Source organism: Hydra viridissima, unplaced genomic scaffold, assembly GCF_058129835.1.
Source record: "Hydra viridissima isolate aposymbiotic clone 2 unplaced genomic scaffold, HvirCarnegie_v1 scaffold_1, whole genome shotgun sequence".
Taxonomy (NCBI): domain Eukaryota; kingdom Metazoa; phylum Cnidaria; class Hydrozoa; order Anthoathecata; family Hydridae; genus Hydra; species Hydra viridissima.
Window position 1 is genome coordinate 22,136,788 of NW_028324300.1, and position 16,009 is coordinate 22,152,796.

At 30.9% G+C, this 16,009-nt stretch overlaps 1 protein-coding gene and 1 pseudogene across 5 annotated transcripts in view; one reads left to right on the plus strand and one right to left on the minus strand.

Annotated features, from left to right (window-relative positions):
- The window catches only part of LOC145192304 (NACHT, LRR and PYD domains-containing protein 3-like), a 46,916-nt gene extending 32,647 nt beyond the window's left edge, over positions 1–14,269 (minus strand). The window contains exons 1-6 of one of the 5 annotated variants that reach the window (XM_090076482.1): positions 13,874–14,269; positions 13,565–13,833; positions 12,505–12,811; positions 12,043–12,372; positions 11,855–11,901; positions 4,983–5,152 (exon numbers count right to left, since the gene is read on the minus strand). In XM_090076482.1, the coding sequence (XP_089932608.1) occupies positions 4,983–5,082 (100 nt within the window). In that variant the 5' untranslated portion in view covers positions 5,083–5,152; positions 11,855–11,901; positions 12,043–12,372; ... (1 more) ...; positions 13,565–13,833; positions 13,874–14,269. Of the gene's footprint in view, positions 1–4,922; positions 5,153–11,854; positions 11,902–12,042; positions 12,812–13,564 lie in introns of those variants that run through there. The other 4 variants (XM_090076481.1, XM_090076483.1, XM_090076484.1 and 1 more) reach the window with 4 other exon arrangements.
- On the plus strand, positions 8,289–10,796 carry LOC149893920 (uncharacterized; annotated as a pseudogene).
- Positions 14,270–16,009: the final 1,740 nt, after the last annotated feature.

The following is a 16,009-nucleotide window of genomic DNA, read 5'->3' on the forward strand; positions in this document are numbered from 1 at the left end:
TCTCTTTGAAAATGAGTCATGCTTTGTTTATTAGTTGTTTTAACTGAAGTGTTACCCAGTATGTCAGTATGTTACCTAGTATGTCAAAAGAATGTTCTAAGATTTATAATCTTTTATGTACAATAACAATTAATTAAAAAAATATGATTTATAAGTAAATTATTATATATTTATTATTTTATAATTATTATATATTTTATAATTATTATATATTATATATTTATTATTTTATAATTATTATATAATTATTATTATAAGTAAATTATTTATAAAAAATATATTTATAAATAAGATTTATAATCTTTTATGTACAATAACAATTAATTAAAAAAATATGATAATTTTGTATGTTCAAGTCTTGACTCTGGACCAGGAAAAAAATGATACTGATATTGTTGTTATAACTAGAGTTTACACTGAGTATAAAGAGCAATCACCACATAAAGAGCAATCACCACATAAAGAGCAATCACCACATAAAGAGACAACTGAAATTGACAAGAAAACCTTTATAGACAATTTCTTAAAGAACAAACCTGCCAAACTTTTTTTGAGAAAAAGTGTAAAACTCATCTTTTGATAAGAATAATCAAACATTTCTTTTTTTTATTCAAGCTTTTTTATTTGTTACTTTAAGTCATTCAAATATTTTTCAAATAATTTTCAAACAACTGAACTTTTCTAAAAAATCTTCTTGCTCAAATCAATAATGCTCACTTGTAAGCAATAAGCAACAATTTGTAAGCAACAATTAAGGAGAAGAGCAAGCACTTTATTTTAAGAAAAAAAAGAAAAATAAATTCTAGCTAACTTTAAACTTAATAAAAAAAAAAGCTCTATTCATTGTAAATAGATTATCTATAAAATATAAGTTAAAAGTAATTTTTAAACTTCATATTTTAGTGATTCACAACAACTAGGCTTTTGTTAAAAAAAAACATTTCTTGCATTCATATTAAAAAAATCCTTGTCACTGAATGGTTAAAAAACATGAAGCATTCTGCCTGTTTTGAGCATTTTTATAAATAAAAAAATATTCATTATTTTGTTCTATGCTTCATTTAATTTGCTTTTAAATTTCTAAACAGTAATTTAGCCTGCAACTAAAAAGAAGCTTGTGGTCACAAAATATAAATCATCAGGTCATCAGAATACAAAACAATTTTAAAATAAATAAAAAAGTTTAAGTAATCTGTGGGGTTTACTTTTCATAATATTTTATTGTTTATTAAAAATTGAAATTTAGATCTTTTGCCTCAAATTCAGCAAGTATGGTTCCTCACATTCAGTGATTAAAAGATTGAAGACTAAAACACTGAACAGATTAATTGCTATGCAATAGTATTGACTATAAAACTGTTCAAAATTGATCAAAGTTAATCTTCTTCAAACTGAACTTTTAATATTTGTTCACATAAAAGGCTTACTAGGAAAAAAATCAGGTTTGTAAATGCTTTGAATTTAATTTAACTGGAGATCAATCTTCTTTAATTTTTTAGTCAATACTTAAATGATTGGAAAAGAATTTTTATTTTTCTAAAGCAGTTGATAAGGTATATAAAATATAATAATATATTTTAATGACTTTAGTGCAAACATATTACTGTGATTTTTATGTGACCAAGACTTTTCAAGTTCAAGATGATGTTATGTGAATGATTTTACTGAATGGTTTTCCTGAACACAAAAAAATTGATTGCAACTAAATCAATAGAAACAAGTAGGAAATTTTGATTGCTTTGAAAATATAAATATAAGATATGTGTAAGTTTTTTTATCTGTTTAAAAAAAAAAAATTGTGAATAAAATCTAATGTTTTCAGATTTCGTTTTTGAGATAAATGTATAGTAAACAAATGAAGAGTCAAAGCCAACTCATGAACAAAATGGCACTGCTAATCATTGTTATGTTCATTAATCTGGCTCCAAATATTACTAAATATTACTTTATCTGGCTTCAAATATTACTAAATTTGACAAATAGACTTTTAAATATTAAATCTTTATATTTCAATAATACAAAAGTTTTTTGATACTTTCTAACTCATACTCACATGATTTATCTAAAAACTACATTTGTTAAATAATATAAAACTCTTTATTTACATTTTATTCAAGCAAGAAAACATTTTTAAATTGACATTTTAACATTACATACTTTGTAGCAACCTTTTGATTCAATTTTATTGATAACTTTATACTTTTTGGATGAACAATCAGCAATTTTTCATGGTAAAGTTTAATAATCTGATATTTCATGAAACAATTTTAATACATTCAAACATACCATCCAGTGTTTCCCAACCTCTTTACTTAATGAAAAATATATTGATTTAAAAATGTCAATCATTGTAGATTGAAAACCAACCATTCATTTTGAGCCACCCTAAAATAAGATTTAAATGACCAAAATGCTGAAACATCTAAAGGCTACAATCTATGACTGCAGTGTGGTGGAAATGTTAATAAAATCAAAGATTTTTTTTTCTTCATGTTTTAACATAGGTTATCCTAAAAGAAGTATACTAGCATGGAATGGAAAATTAAAATTAAAAATTGTTGATTTTGTTGTTCAACAACACATTTTATAAATACAACACCTTAACAAAAGAAAATGTTCAGATTTAAACACAATGTTGACTCAAAAATGTGTACCAAGAACTTTTCTGATTTCATCTTAGTTTTATGTTAATTCTTTTAACCTTACTATGGTGATATATTAACTCAAACATTTTAACCAACCTTACTATGTTGATATATTAGCTCAAACATTTTGTCCTGGTTTGGCAGCCATAATATCACTGTTCTTTTTCATTTTAAACACAATAGTACCTTTCTTTAAACTAAGCTTCTAATAAAAATTTCGATAATGCTTTTTCATGAATGTTTTATGTTTATATATTTTTTTGCACTTTGGAAGATATGTATTTAAAATAGAAGCATAGTAGCAGAAGAAATAAAGTTTTGCATTTTTAAATTTCCATTTTATCTTCCCTTTAATACTCCTCCTCCCTTCCCCTTCCTTCCTTTTTTTCAATTGTCTTTAATATTATCCACTATATATTTGTTATTTTCATTCACTTTATTTTGGTTGCTTGATTAACGACAAATGGATATTAGTTCAAACAGGTAAAAGATTTCAAATATATTGGCACAGTTGATGTGGAACTAGCAGTTTTAGCAAATAAGGTATACTGTTGGAAACTCTTTCTCCAGCAGTTTGAAGTATCTTAAACTATACTAATTTTCATTAGTTACCAAATTGATAGTCAAACAATATCACAATGAGACACATTCTAAAAATTCAAATGAGGGTAATTGTCAGCTTTTCTTGATTGCAGTACTTTTTTTACACTTATTGTGGAAATATCTTTGTTTTCAAGCTGATTTTGCATTTTGTACTATACTTCATAAGTCTAACAAATACAACATGATGCAACAAGAAGTTTAACAAAAAAAAAAAGGTCTTCTAATGCATAACTGTTTTTTGTGATGAACTTCTTGTCGATTCATGTTGTATATGTTAGTATATCAAAGAGCATCAACAACCCTGAAACCAGGTGATTAGGATTGTTAACAAATTATTTACACAAATAATAATTTAAAAAAAATACACAATTTTTATATTTTATCAATTTTTTAATTGTTAATATAAATTAAATTAGAATATTAGAAACATATATCTTCTGGCATCAAGATTGATTTATTGACAAATAAAATGAATAAATAGGAAGAGATAATTTTCAAAATTAATCTTCTTCAAATGTTATTTTATTCCTTTAATCAAATATTCAAAAACCCAGATTTTTATCTGAGGTTTGAAGCATGCTTAGGAAGTAGCTTTGCCCTTTAGAAGTTTAATTTGCTTGTAACTTTGAAAAAAATATATAAGATTGTTGAAAAATTCACTTCTGATTTTAAAAATTATTAACATAGCCAGTTTATAATAATAATTTTGTGTAATTAGTTATTAATCAATTCATTTTATACATTATGGAATTCATTTTGAGAGTTCTGTTACATAAAAACAGAAAATTTTTTTTTTTTTAATTTGTATTTGCAGACATTAAAAACTCTCTGTAAATTTATCTGTAAGTAATTTTCTAAGTAAATTTCTCTTCAACTGAAGAAAAATTTAACTTATGCAACCTCCTTTTTTGTTCGGCAATATAAGGAAGTATGTTAATAAACTAAAACTGTTCAAATCAACTTTTTAAGGGAAGATTATATCCCAATATCTTAACATTTAAGTCAGAAAACTTAATGTAAAATTTAATGTTAGGTTACAAGTGAGAACTTGCTGGCAATATGTAAGGGTCAGTAACATCATCTAGTTTATTATTACTTCCTTGTCTGTCAATAATGCTTTGTTCATCAATTGTTTTAACTCGAATGTTACCCATTGAGCCTAGTGTGTCAAAAGCAAGTGCATTTTGTAAAAAAATAAAATTTTGATATATATATTTAAATGACTTTATACATTTGATTTGAGTAAATATACTGTAACCTACTTGAAAAAATTTTAACTTTAGAGCTCATCTTTTGACATAACAAAATTTTTATTTCATTTGAAAAAGTTTTTTGAGTGTGAACTTAGTTTTTTTTTTTTAAAAAAACAAACCTAAAGCAACTTTATGACAACTTTTGTAAATCTATTATGAAGACCTTTATAAATTTTTTTCAATGACTTTTGTAAATATTCTATAGATTGCTATCAGGAGCTGTCTTATAAATGAACTAAAGTTGTTTTCTGGTCTGTATATCATTAAAACAGTTATAAGTTGCTTAATTTTAAATGACAAATTGTTTTGTTAACTTTTTGCCTTCTAAATGTTCAAAGTTGAAAAATGTTTAAATGTGCAATAATTAATAAATAATCACAAATAAAATGAATCTTAAAAAAAAAAACAAATTTAGGAAAACCTTCTCAAATCAGTAACCTTCCAGTCAGCAAAAAGTAATAGTTGATAACTAGATGCCTACCTATTTGACAGCTTATCTCTCTCAACCAAAGGAATGCAAACAGTGTGAAGCCTGGCACTGTGCTGACAATTTTGATCACTCCCGTAATTCCTGCGGTCATGTGATACTTAAGTGACAGGCTGGACTGCGCGCACTCGTTTACTTACACCGAAACAGTGATGTTGCTGTGTCTAGGCAATAAAAAGGTGAAATCGAAAGCTTTTTCCCTCCTAATATTTTCTCACATAGCTTTACAACTATATATCTTCCGAAAAAATCTAAGTTGGGAAAACTTTTTGTTTACAAGATTCACATGTAAAAAAACCTCAAAATAGTAGATTTAAAATGGGGGTTTGACACCTGTGATCCGAAAGGTCCAATAGCTTAAAGCCTCCATTTTACATCTACTACCTAAAAATCGTATTTGAGTTAGTACATATTTACCAGTTTCCACGCTTGTGAAAAAATTAGAGCTAGGAAAAAATGGTTGCTAGCAAGTGAGAAAAATTAGAAATAAAAAATTGTTCAGCCCGAAAGAACTATTATAAGAAATTCAAATTGCTCACAAGTATCAACCATCTTAATAAATCTGTAGTTTCCTATAGTTATATATAGCAGTGGTATGGTTTTTATAAGTTTTACTTTCATGCAAGCAGCGGGCCTCTGTCTCAATGAGCAAAGATAGGGGTTAATTCTAAATTTGACTCTAATGTTGACTCTTGGTGAGCGCTTATGACATATCACAGCGCGCATATTTGCATACATAAGAGCACACAAGTTGTTTTCTGTTTAAGAAATGTGTACATTTTTTAGCATTCATGCACATTCTCGCACCTTATGTCACCCTTATCTCCCCCAAATAAGTGTTGACAGTGTAAGTACTTGCGCCCCGCTTCCGCTCTATCTAACTGATAAACCATGAAGAGGATTTGCTTGTAAAGAGCTAGCCACCAGATCGGATTCTCTTCAAGAAATGCCTCTAAAGTAGCGGCAGGTTCAAACCAAAGCACCTGCGTTGGTTCCCGCTTTATGAGGTAATGGCCATAGGCTCTAGTTGTAACACCATCGTCTGTGATCAACTTTTTTGTGTCGAGAGGGAAGAAGCAGGTCTTGTTCTGCTCGTAGATTACTAATTGAAGGCCGTGGCTCTTTAAAACTACCTGTTTTTGCTTAAACTCTTTTCGCTCGAGAATCTGCTTGAACTATTAATGGGGCAAATCCTTTTTGACCTTTACGCGTTGAACAGACTTGGGCTTGAGTTTGCGAGTACAACTGGCCTCCTGAAGGAGTACATTTTTAGTAGAAAAGCAACAGACTCAGCAATGACTTAGTTGTTATATTCATTTTTGAATTTACCAACAATCTTGTTTTCTGTATTATAATATGGACTATAAGTGCGTCTGTATGTCTTTGTAGCCATCTTCAGTCTCAACCTGGAACAACAAGCTGTTGGTATCGGTTGTATCACAACCGATAACGACAGCTTTATATTATCACCATATTGAGCTTTAAGATTGCTATACCAGCAGTCATACATCAATTGTTTGAATAAATTGAGAACACTCTGGCCAACATATATTGGCCTCTTCAGTCCGAGTTCGCCGCCTGGTTGCAGATCCGTGGTACGCTAGACCAAAAGTCTAGAGTACCACCATGGCCGCCGAGAAGAAGGGGGGGGGGGTGGACGGGGAAGATTCCCGGGGCCCCGTGTGTGTACAAATAATTTTTTAAAGTAACTTTTAAAAGATTTAAATAGTTTTGACTTTTAAAAGATTTAATTCACTTATATTTTTAACTTTCAATGACCAGAGCACGCTTTTTTTGGTCCTGGTTATATAATTGATCATAATGAAGGCCCCTTAAGAAAACTTCCCCAGGGCCCCAAATTTCTCTCGGCGGCTATGAGTACCACGGATCTGCAACCAGGCGGCGCATCCGATCTATCTTACAGCTGCAGGCTAAATCAACCCTTATGCAGATGCGAAAATTTCCCATGGTCTTGTCGAAGACCTAGTTGTTTAATAATTTGAACCATTCCTTTTCAAACTTTGCGGTGGCCCTCGTCTGTAGATCAGTATTCAGCTGAATATATGGTGCCATCATGGCTTTTAAGTTGATAAAAAAAAACTTAAACAAATAAGGAAAAAACTTAATTTATTTTTAATAAAAAAAAGTTTCTTGACGAAAAGAAGAACAAAATTCATGCAACTAATCGTCAGAAAAAGTGAAACATCATAATTATATAATCATATAATAGAAAAATTGAAACATCATAATCCAAAACTTTTATGTTTGAGAAAGAATTGCATCAATCTAAATTAATCAAGAATTTCCTCAGTCAGTTAATCAAGAATTGCCTCAAATTTGCCTCAAACTTTTGTAACACTCAAAATTGTTTCTAAAATTTAAAATCTGCTTAGCGATGAATAGCGCCTTGAAAGCTTGTTGTAAATGTTGTGTCGCTCCATATAAGGATTGTTGAGAAATGTTTAGAAAGTTAATTTTGATTCTATTTTAATTATATGTATATTTGATTCAGTAAGGGGGCATCCATAAAGTACGTACGCAGGTATGGGGGGAGGGGGTTACCAAAAAACGTACAAATGCGCACAAGGGGAGGGGGGGGGGGTTCATGACAGCGAGTACGTACTAGAGATGGGAATCGAACCCTTTTTTTAAAGTTCGGGTTCGGTTCGGTTTGGTTATATCTAATGCTCGAGTTCGGTTCGGTTCGGTCTTAAGCACAGTTCGGGTTCGGTTCGGTTCGGTATCAACACAACTGTTTTTTTATTAGTTACAAAGCTTTACATCCACAATGATAAAACACAAATAAATTAAAGTTATAATAAGTAGTTAAATAATTGCAAATAATTTGAAATAATTTGCAATGCTTTTATACTGCAAGTTCAAAAGTTCAAAAAATAATGCAGTTGCTAATAGCTGCAGTTAACAGCTATTAGCAACTGCATTGTTTTTAAACATTAAAGCAGTAACTTTCTGAACACATTAAAGCAGTAACTTTCTCTTTAAGGACACTGAATCTTATGATTAAATCGTTTATTTCCAAATAAACAAAAACTTTTATCTTTCCATTCAAATAACTGAATACGTTGCAACAAAAAAAAACTGCTTATTTCCAAGATGTCGAACGAATTTGTTAGGAACGAGAAAAAGTATCTTCAGCTCCTTGAGTTATATAAGAAAGCATATTCAACACTTGAAAAACAAAAGCAGTATCAGCACGCACAGGAATTGTGGAAAATAGTAAAATATGATCAGTCTTTGTATGAAAAAAAAGTAAACGAATTAAAAGTAAAGGCAACAAAGTCAAAAGGATCAATCATGTCATTCTGGGGAAATGCTTTATCACCGCCTAGCAAAAAGAAAAAAGATATCCATCCAGTGCCGTCTTCGTCAAATAAAATACAAAGTTTTCCAAACGCAACTACGACAGAACCTGAAAGGATTGAACTTAGTAAGCCATTTTTTGTGATAATTTACAAACTTTTTCTCTCGTGATTTTCTATATATTGAATTCAACTGAATTGGTAATTAAACTACATTGTACGACTATATTGCAATCGCATAGTTTTATTCATCATAATTGAACAACTTGACCAATTTCTCTACATCCAATCTCTATAACTGTTAAGAATTTATAATAGTTTATTTTTGGGTATTTCCTAATTTAGATTTAACATCAAACGAGAAGGAAAGAGCAAATCCGCAAGTTAAAAGTCGGAAGAAAATCTCAGATCTTGAATCACAGCTTTCATCCTTGATAATCTTACGCGATTCTGGTTTGTCTACTGTAACGAGGAAACAATTAGACAATGTGAAAGAAAGCATAAGAAGAGAAAAAACAAACTTGGACAGGTAAATGTTAAGAGATATATTGAATAGTGCTTAGAAGTATAGAAAGACGTCTTCGCCATAAAAACCAAACTTTTAGGCAGGCAGTAACTTTCAAAATTTTGTTTTTCAAATTGTCAATAAGAATTTCTAATTGAGGATTTACAAAGTTCGCAGAATCCAGGTAACCTTAAGTATAGAAGATTTTATAACGGAATCAAAGATTTGTGTAATACTTTGTTTTCAGATTGATTCGTGAATCGGCACGACAAAGAAAACGGAGACAAAAACTTAAAGAGGGCATCGAAAACAGTTTGTCAAAACAACCCTGAAGTATCAAGTGCTTTGAAACAGTTTATGCGAAACCATCCTGGACGACCACGGTTCGAAATTGATCAACCAGAATTTTTATCAACAATCATAAAAATTGTGCAAAGTTCATCAGCAGCAGACGAGCGTCGAAGAACAGAATGTCTTCGCAGTGTCTCCACTTTGGATGATCTTCAGAAAGAGCTGACGAAAATAGGCTTCAACTTGAGTAGAAGTGGTTTGTACCTTCGTCTTTTACCAAGACGTGAAAACACTTCTGAAGGAAAAAAGCATGTAAACACAGTTCCTGTGAAGCTACTACGTCCAGAAAATTCACTGCGAAAAAGAAATGATGATAGAATGTTTGCCAAATCTTTTATTGATGACATGTTTGAAGTTTGCAAATTGTTTGGACCAAAAGCTGTGCTTTTCATGTCCAATGATGATAAAGCCAGGGTACCGTTGGGTCTTACTGCTGCAAGCCTTCAAGCGCCGTTGCTGATGCATATGGAATACAAGGTCAAACTTATGGATCATGACTTTGTCGTTGGCCCACAGCACAAGTTAATCCCATCGGTGTATGGCATATGCGAAGTTAACAATAATGGAAATTTATCCTACAGTGGAGACACTTTCATACGCATAAGAAGTGGGAAACACGATACATCGAATGCTTTTACACATGCTTTTGATGTTAGGGAGCTTTTTGAAACCAAGTTGGTTAGACGTAAACCAATTATGTTAATGGAGACTGATGGAGCTCAAAATGAGGCACCACGCTTCCCTAACACGTTAGCAACTGCTGTTGATCTCTTCCGCTTGCTGGATTTAGATATCTTGCTTCATGGTGCGAATGCAGCTGGGCTTTCAGCCTTCAACCCCATTGAAAGAAGAATGGCACCTCTTTCTCGTGATTTGGCTGGAATAGCTCTTCCCCTTGATTATTTTGGCAATCACCTTGATTCTTCTTGGAAGACAATCAACCAAGAACTGGAGGTAGAAAATTTTCAAAAAGCGACTGACGTTTTATCCCAAGTTTGGGAGAAAACCGTCATCGACGGTTACCATGTTAATTGCCGGGCAGTACCAGTTGGAAAAGCATATAAACCGCCAAATCCTGATTCTGTTTGGGTAGAGAAACATTGCCAGCAATCGCGATACTGTCTACAAATTGTGAAATGCCAGGACAAGTTATGTTGTTCATCGTTTAAAACAAATTGGCTGAATACCATCCCCCAACGTTTCATTCCATTTCCGGCCATCTACGAGTACTGCGAGAATGGTTACAAAGCAATGGAACCATCTCGATATTTTAAAAACGTATCAAACCATTCAAACTTTGCACCTCTGACGCATAGGCTTTTGCTACAAGATATACCTACAGAAGGCTTAAAGTACAAAATTATACCATTTGATCTGTATTGTCTTTCATTGGAAAAAAAGCTTTTAAACGGAATTTGCGACAAATGCAATAAATACTGGCCGAGCGAGGCAGCAATGAAACGGTACAAGAAAGCACACAAAAAACAAAAGATAAAGATTGATATGGAGAGTGATTAAAGTGAAAGTTAAGAAGTCAGTGAGAAGATTACTAATGAAAGATTAGAAGCAGAGTTCATGCCTGTTTTCCATAACATTTTCAATTTATTTAAGTCACCATTTGTGGAAATATAAATACCTAAATTTAAAATACTCGCAACACGAATTCTTTCTAAATCATTTTTCTTTCCTTTCGTTAATAACTGCCCTTTTTTAGTTAAGTACAGAAAAATCTCTAACTAAAAATGTTGATCTTTTTTGTATTTAATGTTTTGAAAACTTTTTTTTTTTGGGTGGGTGGGTGGGGAGGTCATACTTTTTTTGTAAATAACGCGTACGTACGCAGAGGGGGAGGGGGTGTTTAAAAGCGTACAAGTGCGTACAAGGGGGGAGGGGGGTCCAAAAGCATTGGTTTTACTGCGTACGTACTTTATGGACGTCCCCTAAATACAGTTGTTTTTTTCCAATATATAAAAAATTGAGACTGATAATAGATCAATAATAAATAGTTAATGTTTTAAACTCTACTCATTATTATAATAATATATATTTGTTTTATTTTTTTATCCTTTTTGTTTATTATTAAATTTTTTAAAAAACCACGAAGAAATAGTTCATGTTAAAAATACGAAATTCAAAAATTATCATTATACCATGCTGAGCCACTGTGAGTAATGCTCATCTTTTAAAAAACGGTTATTTTGATAGTCTCGATTGATAAAAAACCTGTTTTAGCATAAGAACCCTACAATTGACAGGAATCGAACTCCTGGAACTTTTACTTTACTTTTATTTATAATCAAAATCCTGATATTTAAATTTTAAATAAAAAAAAGGAAATAACATAATTAGCAGACCAAAAAAATGTCTTTAACCCCTCAAAAAAAAAAACTTAAAAGCTAAATTTTTACATTAAAATTACACAAATGTGAATACAAATTAATATATAACAATAATAGCAATAATCATCAGCGGCATTTTTGTTTAGTAAAATTTTAAACGTTTTATGATCAACTTTCATAATACAAATTCACCTCAAAAAGTTTTTGAACTTTTCAAAAACAAATTCCCATAGGATTTTAATATTGTTCGCTTCATTTTCTGATTTTTATGCTTAAAAATAATTTAAACAATATTCAAACGATAGGAATTTGTATAAAAATAAAAACCTTCATACAAAGCTAGCAACTTACAAGATTTGGATTCATGGAGCTCTCTGTTTCATATCCAAATGATTTATCTAAAAATTAGATTTATCAAAAACGGAAGAAAATATTTATAAGCTTCATAAAAAATGTGGTTAATTTTTATAAAAAAAAAACACATAATTCAGTAATTGCCAAAAGATAAGATTTCAATTAATAAACAACTGAAGCCATACTTTTTCCGTGCCTCTATCATTTTCATTCAACCAACTTCTTTTGCCAGATGTAATAATGCACTTGATAAAAAGTCATCGCCTCGGAAACTCTTAGTGAGCTCGAATTGCGTAAAGTTTTTTCCCAATCGAAACAGAAAATTTCTAATAAAAGCATCATCACGATGTTTCTTAAAAATTTCATCGTAAGTTGTAAACTTTTTTCTTGATTCAAAAACAAAACAATCGAAGTTTTATTTTGCTTCATAAATTCAATCCTCGTGGTGAACAAGAAAATACCCATCATTTACCATCACCTTGCTTTCATTTGCACCGTGAATGGAATCATGTTTCCTTTGTGGACAAGTATCAACATTTATAATTTTTCAAATTTATAATTTTTCAACCTTCACAAGTATCAATATTTATAATTTTTCAAAAAACATGAACTCAACGCAAAGAAAAAGCAAAAATTGAAATCCTCACCCAAAACCTCCAATCTGACAATTTTATCTGTTAAACGCTACAAAAAACATTTTTTTCGTTCCCCTTAAAAATGATCTTCTTAAAGTTTTGCTTATGAAGCCAAGAGCCTTCATTATGAAACATTTATTATTTAATTAAACAAACATTTAATACAGAGTTCTTGAACATTAAATGCAAAATAAAAATGATGAAAATTAGAACATCATGGTTCACATTTTAAATACAGACAATCCTGGAATGTTTTTGGCAGAGATGGAACAAGAGCACGTGGCTCACTTCAAGAAGTTTGCTTGTCGTAGTTGCATATCTAGAGATAAAACGACCAACAATTAAAATATTTGTAAGAGTTTTAAGACTGAAAGTCACAACTCCCTAAAAAGTATTTGTGTAAAAGAAATATACGTTTCCTTTGTACATGCATCCATAAAATGAAAGGTGCAATGTTGCACCATTTACATAAAGCATTTTATTTGAACTTCTCAGCTTCGTGCATCAGCAAAATTTTTTGACGCATTAAAAAAAAAATTATTTCTCGCCTTGTTTAAAAAAGATGAAGCAGTTAATTGAACGAAACACAAAGGTGGATGACGTAATTTATCACGAAGTCGTCTAGACAGAAGTTGCTGACTAAGTAAACTTTAGGTCAAGATTTTGGCGCGAAACATCGAATAAAGTCCTTGCTTACAGAAACATGAAGCTGAATATAGCTTTGATTTAAATTGTGGAAAAAACTCTCGATCTGCTAAAGTTTTCTCACAACATACGTATTGATATAAAATCAAAAAGAACGTTCTCCTATTACAAATCGCTCTCAATTCTTTCGCCTCCAAACTAAGATGTTCGAGATGACGAGAGGTGAAAGTCAAAACAAAAAATAAAAAAATCACTAGGGAGAGAACACTCACTTACACAACTCGTCAACTAATAACAACTTATTGAAAGAAGCGTCTTTTTTTATACAAAACCCAGAAATTGATTTGGCTTCCTTCAAGTTATGAGAAAAAGAAAATTGGAATAAGATTGTTGTAACAAAATGAATTCAAATATAAATTAAACTTACAAAAGAATTTTTTTAATCTTCTCTTAAAATGTTTTTATCCTTCTTGATCGTGCATCTTCTTCCGATATGATTCCCTATTACTTTTAATACCCTCATCATATTTTCTTCCTTTTTGCATATAGTTGATGCCTCCCTCTTCTTCACTAAAGTGAAGAGAGCTATTTTGTAAAAAGATGGACCCAGATAATTTTCAACTTGTTTAGTATGATTATTTTCCGTCACGAGTTAGCATGGGTGTATGCTGATATAGTTATATGTATTCTCGTTTACTGCTTCTGAATTTAGTAATAAATGAATTTCAGAGTTTACTGCTTCTGAAATTAGTAATAAATGAATTTCAGAGTTTGCTACACCTTTTGCCATTTCACTTTCTGACACACCAGCCATTCATTTCTTCAATCCTAATTATTTACAAATATTTATCAACCCAAACTGTTTATATATGTAACCTATCATATGTATATTGCCTTTTTCGGTCAAAACTTTACATAAATCATTTGCAAGTTCTTCACTCGTTTTCCAATTATATTGTATTAATATATCCTACTTCTTGTTTTCTGCAATTTCTGCTGTCAGTTTTAACATTTTGTCAAACGAATTTCTCATCTTTAGTCTTCTGCAATCATTTTAAGTGGTCGAAGTTTTATTTCAGTTAAAACTTTAAAAGTTTAAACCAAATGAAAATATGCAAAAAGTTTTAACGCGTTGATGACGAAGTTTTATTGACAAAACGACTTAAAATCAGCACGCTAGGTAACATAACAAACATAACTATCATAAATCTAAAAACTTTCATTTACACAAAGTAAATATAATCAAATAATATATCAACTCATAAAAAAAAAAAATTTTATTGAAAATTAATCAAAGTTATAGAGAATTTATTTCATAAAATCAAAAACTTAAAACAACAATTTTCATCAAATAAGTTCAATTTTTACATAATTACACAAATTAATATGCGAAAAATGCAAATTTAAAGTAACATCAAAAATTATATAGATTGCTGTTCTATGCATCCTTGGTCATACATTGATTTAGCACCTTTAGATTGTCCAAATCAATTTATCTAAGGCTTTCTAATTGATTTCTAGCAATAGCGTGGTTGGTTTGGTCAAAGGCGTAACCGTTTATTTCTTGTTGTTCATATTTTAGTTTATTACTGTCTTCATTTGCCCTGTTTAACCGTTATTTCTTTGAATTCTGTAATATCTTCTAATTTTTTATAAATTCCCCTCAACGTATCCTTGTGATTATCTAATAACAATAAAATCGCTTTGGACAAAACAGTTACATCTCCGCCGGTCGCAAACCCTTTATGGAACACATCTTCCAAAGAAGCTATTTTATCCTCAACCCAAAAAACTCCAGAAAAAGAATCCTTTCATTCCTGATACTTTCACGGATAAAGTTCAATATATCAAACGACTCTATAACGGCTTCTAAAGTAGCACGGGCGGTTTGATGTGTTAGCTCATCGACTAGATGCATAAACTGTTAAAAACAAGTACAGAATTACCCGTAGCATATTCTTCCTTTAATTCTTCCGGAGTTGTAAAATATAGATTATGGAATTCTTGAATTTACCTTAGACAAAATCTCTGCTCCCAATATGAGCAGTTCTTGTGCCGTGACCGATTAGAGGCAAACCAGCGGAAAATATACTCGTTTCTGAAATGTTTTTTAAAGAGTTGCTGATACCGTATTCTCTTTGTTCTAAATCCATTTGCCTCGCAATTAACGGCTCTAATGCTGCTTGTCCTATGTTGTCACCTATGGCATATTTTGCCATATTAGTCTTTGCGGGATTAGTCGCCCACCATGCTCTTTAAAATGTGCTACCTGCAGTTATGAAACCGGTTGCAACGTTAATAGCTAGATTAACGGAAGCAACAATACTTCCTAATATGCTACCTGCTAGTGATCCCGTTTTATCAATAAATCACCTTTGCCGCTAGCTATTATGTGGTTGTCAATAACAACCTTTCTTTTTTTCAATTATTCTCACAACTGTTTCTATAGTAGAATTAGGACTATACTCAAAACCTGAATCTCCATGATGAGCTAAGAACTCTTCTTTTGTATTTTTTTTATTTTTAATTCTGCATTTTACATTTCCTGTAAATGTAACATATCAGGATCAAATTCTCGTTAGTTTGCTAAATCAGAAGCTGATTCAGGTGTATCAAGAAATGCACTTCTTGCAACAGCTTTTAATGTTGTTTTTCTTGAGACTTTTAGGAGATAGCAAGTATAGTGTCCAAAGTAAAGTTGACATTTTATGCGCTGTTAAAAGTAAGCGAAAAATCGCGATCGAAATGCAGCGAAATTATGAGGAATATTTTTTTGCTCGTGAACAGGAATACATGTCCAAAATAGTAAGCCAACAAGTCAGTAGCGGGCAATCTAGCAAGTACCACGAAGTTATGCTTGATACATACATTA